The 6259-nt window shown below is 25.9% G+C and overlaps 1 protein-coding gene across 1 annotated transcript; it reads right to left on the bottom strand.

Annotated features, from left to right (window-relative positions):
• Positions 1-1049: 1049 nt before the first annotated feature.
• Positions 1050-2134, bottom strand: LOC111039748 (the record flags this gene model as incomplete). The annotated part of the gene is made up of 2 exons (XM_022323357.1): positions 1050-1815; positions 1979-2134. Coding segments are annotated over 2 exons (769 nt in total), but the record flags the coding sequence as incomplete, so codon positions are not given.
• Positions 2135-6259: the final 4125 nt, after the last annotated feature.

Genomic DNA, 6259 nt, shown 5'->3' with positions numbered 1-6259 from the left:
GTTATAATTAGAGGATATCAACCAGGTATCAATTGGGTAGAGCAAAGTGAAAAATTATTTTTCTCGTGAGCTCAGTTGAAAGTGTTATGGTGAGTTGTAACCATGGACTCCACAGCACTAGCATTAATTGCACTGCAATACTTGCAAAAAAAAGTAAAAAGAAAAATTAAAAATCGTCGTTGGTGGGTACATCCGGTGTTAGTAAATAGGATGAATCAAGGGCATTTTATAGTGACCTATTATGAGCTAAGAACTAATGAAGGTAAGTTTAATGGTAAATATATTATAATATGTAAGTAATACATGTATTATGAGTTTATTATTTATTAATTATTCAACAAAAATAATACTCGGGTTTATGTTACGATTTGTTTTGTAATATATCTACTCGCAAGTTGCAATATATAATATGTTAATACATATATTATAATAAAACAACTTGCTCATAACGAAAATGGTTTTATAAGTTAATTGTTTTTTTTTAGATGAATTTTTTAGTTATACCCGAATATCTATGTCTACATTTAATGAGTTATATGATTTGTTAAAAATAAATTTAACAAAGCAATCAACCAATATGAGGATCCCTATTGGTCCAAAGGAACGTTTAATTATAACATTGAGGTATAGTAAATTATTTTACTGATTGTCCCACTCCCCACATATTTCGATTTGATGTTATAAAATATATATTTTTTAATAGTTTTACTTTTAATTATATATTTAATATGTTAGCTATAATTCTTATTTATTCTAATCCTAATTAAATAGAAAAAATCAAATCATTTAATATTAACAACAAAATAATAAATAATTGTTTACTCAAATATTCAATACAATTTATTTTAATGACATCATAGTAATGTATTTATGATACTAGACTTAAGCATAGTTAATTGAATATAAATTAACATGAATACAAATAATTCCTTTAAACTTGACAATATTAAAATAATAATTTAAGTCGTATTTATCAAAACCTTTTTTAGACAAATTTCTATAGAATTTGTAAACTATATCTACCTTAGTTAAAATAATTTAAATTTTACAATACAAATTATAATATTATAACGATATAAAATATAAATAATTAGTTAAAAAAAAAAGCCTTAACTAAATAATAGAGAAAAAAGTTGATTCACTTATTTGTATGATCTAGTACTTACCTAGTACTTACACACATACACATTTTTATTAAAATATTAAGAAGTGTGAATAGATGATAGATCATATGGAGAACGCTGCAATGTATTTGTTGAAGTTGACTGTGAATGATCTTGAGTTAAAAAGTCAGATGTTACGGTTATGTTTGATTGATTATACTGTAATGTTTGATCTCCTTGAGTTACTGAATATGTTGTTGGTTGTGTTGGAGAGAAATGTTGATGATAGTAATGATCTGTAGATTGATTTTGTATATAAGTATTTGAAAGTATTTGATTGTAAGGGCTATTTGATTGTGGTCTAGATTGATGATATAATTGGTTAGAATCAATTTGAGACACATTTTGATATTTGCTAATAAGTAAGTTTATTTCTGCTTTGAGTTTTAATTTATATTGTAAAGGAACTCTTTTAATTTCCGGTACTAGTGACATGGCAAAATGGTAGTCTTCGTCTTCGGATTTTGATTTTTGTTTAATAAAATCTAATATACTTTGTGCTTCGTCGTTTTCATGTGTGCGTTTTGATGTTTTTTTGTATCCAACTTTTTTTTGTTTTGAATTTGTTTTGGCTGGACTGATGACATCATTAGACTGTTCCGAACAGATCGATTGATTATCATTGTCTTCATCACAATAGTTAGACTCCGTTCTAAAAAGATTATTATAATAAAATTGAGAAGAAATATAGTTAAATAGTATTAAATAATAAACTATAATTTAGTAAAATTTTACAATATTATGCTTTATAAAAGAAAAAATATACATAACGAATAAATATAATGAAATAATGTTGTTGAAAATATTATACTTACTCTCTCTGTTCAAATGTTGAGTCCAAAAAATCCAAAAAATTTGCATATAAATATTTTTTTGTTTTTTTTGCGCCTGCGCCTGAACTTTTTTTAGTCTTTCTTTTATATTTTCTGTATGAGTCGCGTATATTGTTCCATTTTTTTTCATATCTGTTTCTGCATCATCAAAACAAGCAAATGATAATTTTATTTTTAATTTAAAATTCCCAGGAACACCAGGAAAATAAATAAAAAAATTAAGGAAAAATGGGAATTTTTACGCAAAATCGGTTTTCAACAAAATCGATTTTGGTTTTTGGTATAGGTAACTCTAAAACTAATGAGTCATAATGACCATATAGATTCAAAAAATTCATACCAAATGTTTATTTATCATTTCTTATACCGACTTAAAAAATTTTCAAAATATTTTGACTCGTTTTGAGCTGTTTACAAGCATTTTTAAAATTTTAATGTTTTTAGTCTTTTTCCTATAAATGCGGTTGATAAAATTGTATTCGTTGAGTCAAAATGCTTAAAAATGTAACACAAGGCTCCTCACACATTATTACAATATCAGCTTAAAAATTTAAAAAATACATAATACGCAAGCATTTTAGATTCTGAGCGGAGCGATGAATGTATTGATTTTACAATGATGTGTGTTTTTTTTTTTTTTGTGTCTGTCAACACGATTTCTTGCAGTAAAAGTGCTTTGATTTTCTTAAATAGCACCGTTTCTGGTAGGAAAGTGAATCTAGTTGGTGCATTCGGGAGGTCAAAATTTGAAATTCCTAACAGTTTTCAAAAACGATAGGAAAAACAAACAAAAAATTAAGGAAAAACGGGAATTTTTACGCAAAACCAGTTTTCGAAAAAACCAATTTTGGTTTTTAGTGTAACTCAAACAAAAACGACCGTAGATACTTGAAATTTTCACTGAATATCTGGATTGTCGTTTTCTATACACCATAACATTTTCAAAATATTTTGATTTGTTTTGAACTATTTATAGCCATATGAAATTTTCGATTATTATTTGTTTTTTTTAAACTAAAGTCGATAAAAAAATTTTTGCTAAGTCAAAACACTTGTAAATGTAATACAAGGTTCCTTGTAAGTTTTTGTTTATGGAAATTAAAAAAAATGTTGAGCGTAAATTCACAATAATTTTTTATGAGCGTTTAAACATAGTATTTCGACAAAATTCGTAAAAATCACGAAAATTAGCAAATTATATTTAGTAAGAAATTCATAAAAATTTTTCTATTAATATCTAAGATTTAAAAATTTAATACAAGATTCCTTACAAGTTTGCCTACCTTTATCAAAAAAAAAATTTCTATCGGAAACTCAAATTAAATTTTTATGAGCGTTTGAAATTGAAATTTTTATAACACTGTATATTCACTCGATTTCTCTTGTAGCAATTTTCTTATTTTGTTGTGATTTAAAAACGAATTACTGTAAACACTTGAAATTTACACCAAATGTTTATTTTATCAATTTCTATACTTGATAAAATTTTCAAAATATTTTGACTCGTTTTAAGCTGTTGACGGACATTTTTTTTTCATTTTTTTTCTATAAAAATCAATAAAATTTTATTGGTTGGGTCAAAAAACATGAAAATTTAATCCAAGACTCATGATAAGTTGTTACAATTGCAGTTGAAAAATATAAAAAATACATAGGCACGATTTTTTTTTATAAGCATTTAAAGTTCAAATTTTGACAATATTTATCAAATTGAAAATTGAAAATGATTTTGTAGTTAAAAATGTATAAAATTTTCAATTTTCATAGTTAAGAAATGAAAATTTAAAACAAGGTTCCCCTTGAGCAGTTCTTTCTGCAACTGAAAAATCTAAAAAATAAACGAATACAGTTATTTTTTACAGACATTTTAAGTTAAAATTTTGACAAAACTGCATATTAACACAAAGAAAAACGTTTATCATTTTGATGTAATTCGGTTCCAAAACAGCCCAATTTTACATAGGTATATTTAATATTTTTCCAGCTTCACTGATGATTTAAGAATAATATTAATTCAACTTAGGGGCTGCCATAGTAATAATAAGTAATATCAATATAAAATATAAAATATCCTAAACTGACATACCGTCTCCGCTCAGACTCGTTTTTCTTATACAATGATTTGATATCATTGAATTCAAATTTAATACCATACATTACAGCGTCCACTTAGACACCTAATGTACAGCAGAGCGACATCCACTTACCCACTTTTTTTATATGATTTTAAAGTTTTAAATTTTGACATTTTAATTATTTTTTTATTAGATATTTAGCCACTGGCTGTTCATTTTCTGAACTGCGTGTAAATTTTAAAGTCGGTGCAAGTACTGCCCGTGGCATAGTTTTAGATACATGCAATATAATTTGGGAAAAAATGAAAGCTTTATGCATGCCAGAATTAACTAGAGAAGAATGGCTAGAAATAGCCAAAGTTTACGCTAAAAAAGCAAACTTTCCCCACTGCCTCGGAGCTATTGACGGGAAGCATATCCGAATTAGAAAACCTAAAAATACGGGATCAGAATATTTTAATTATAAAAATTATTTTTCTGTTGTTTTGAATATGAAAAAGTTGCATTAAAAACAAACATTAAAGACTGCAGTCAATAATATCAGTATACCTCAACCCATAGCGTTATTTCAAATAAATAAATAATGGTAAAATGAATATGTATAAATAACCAGCTGGTTATCAAAATTTAAAAATGGCGTTTAAGTCATTGAGAATTCAATTTTTAAAATAAAAATGGAAATTGGGACATTGGTACCCTTGCTGTATGTAAACTAATTTTTTTTATTATACGATCAAAACGATTTCTTAAATTAATATTTATTAATAATAATATTTTTCAATTTTCAAATTGCTTTTCTCTTAATTTTTACTCCTAATACTCTAACAGTCTCTAGCTACTTCAATAATAAAGTATTAAAGTGTAATATAATATGGACTCCACAAGCATTTAATAATACGTAGGTACATTGTACGAGATATATAACAACACATAGGTATGTTTATATGAGTAGTATATAATAACTTTGGTAGGTATATAAAATAAATTGCCGCAGTTTGTATAAAGTGTCTTATCAGATTTGTCGCAGATTGCATTATGTTAAATTTTTTTTTGACGCAGTTTACATATCGAAATTTAGAAAAAGATTAATTTTGCCGCAGTTTACCATTTCAAGGTGCCGGAAGGCAAATGCATTTGATAATCAAAAAAAAAAAATATGACAATAGTTGCATTAAAAACAAACATTAAAGACTGCAGTCAATAATATCAGTATACCTCAACCCATAGCGTTATTTCAAATAAATAAATAATGGTTAAATGAATATGTATAAATAACCAGCTGGTTATCAAAATTTAAAAATGGCGTTTAAGTCATTGAGAATTCAATTTTTAAAATAAAAATGGAAATTGGGACAGTGGTACCCTTGCTGTATGTAAACTAATTTTTTTTATTATACGATCAAAACGATTTCTTAAATTAATATTTATTAATAATATTATTTTTCAATTTTAAAATTGCTTTTCTCTTAATTTTTACTCCTAATACTCTAACAGTCTCTAGCTACTTCAATAATAAAGTATTAAAGTGTAATATAATATGGACTCCACAAGCATTTAACAATACGTAGGTACATTGTACGAGATATATAACAACACTTAGGCATGTATATATGAGTAGTACATAATAATTTTGGTAGGTATATAAAATAAATTGCGGCAGTTTGTATAATGTGTCTTATCAGTTTTGTCGCAGATTGTATTATGTTCAATTTTTTTTTGACACAGTTTACATATCGACTTTTAGAAAAAGGTTAATTTTGCCGCAGTTTACCATTTCAAGGCGCCCGCAGGCAAATGCATTTGATAATCAAAAAAAAAAAAAAATATTACAATATGTGCATTAAAAACAAACATTAAAGACTGCAGTCAACAATATCAAAATACCTAAACTTGTTGCATTATTTATATTAATTAAATAATTTTAAAATGAATATGTATAAGGAACAAGCCAGTTATCAAAATTTAAAGATGGCATTGATGTCATTGAGAATTCAATTTTCAAAATAAAAATGGGAAGGGGGACATTGGCACCTGCAGGCAAATGCGTTTTGAGAAACAAAAAAAAAAAAAAATTATAAAAAAAGTTGTATTAAAAACATACATTAAAGACTACAGTCTAAATCTACCAAATATTAAATCGAAAATGCCATTACACCTCATTTATTATTTAAACATTGGTGATTTAGAT

This window comes from Myzus persicae, unplaced genomic scaffold, assembly GCF_001856785.1.
Source record: "Myzus persicae strain clone G006 unplaced genomic scaffold, MPER_G0061.0, whole genome shotgun sequence".
In the NCBI taxonomy this organism is placed as follows: Eukaryota; Metazoa; Arthropoda; class Insecta; order Hemiptera; family Aphididae; genus Myzus; species Myzus persicae.
This window is presented reverse-complemented; position numbering and strand designations above follow the sequence as displayed.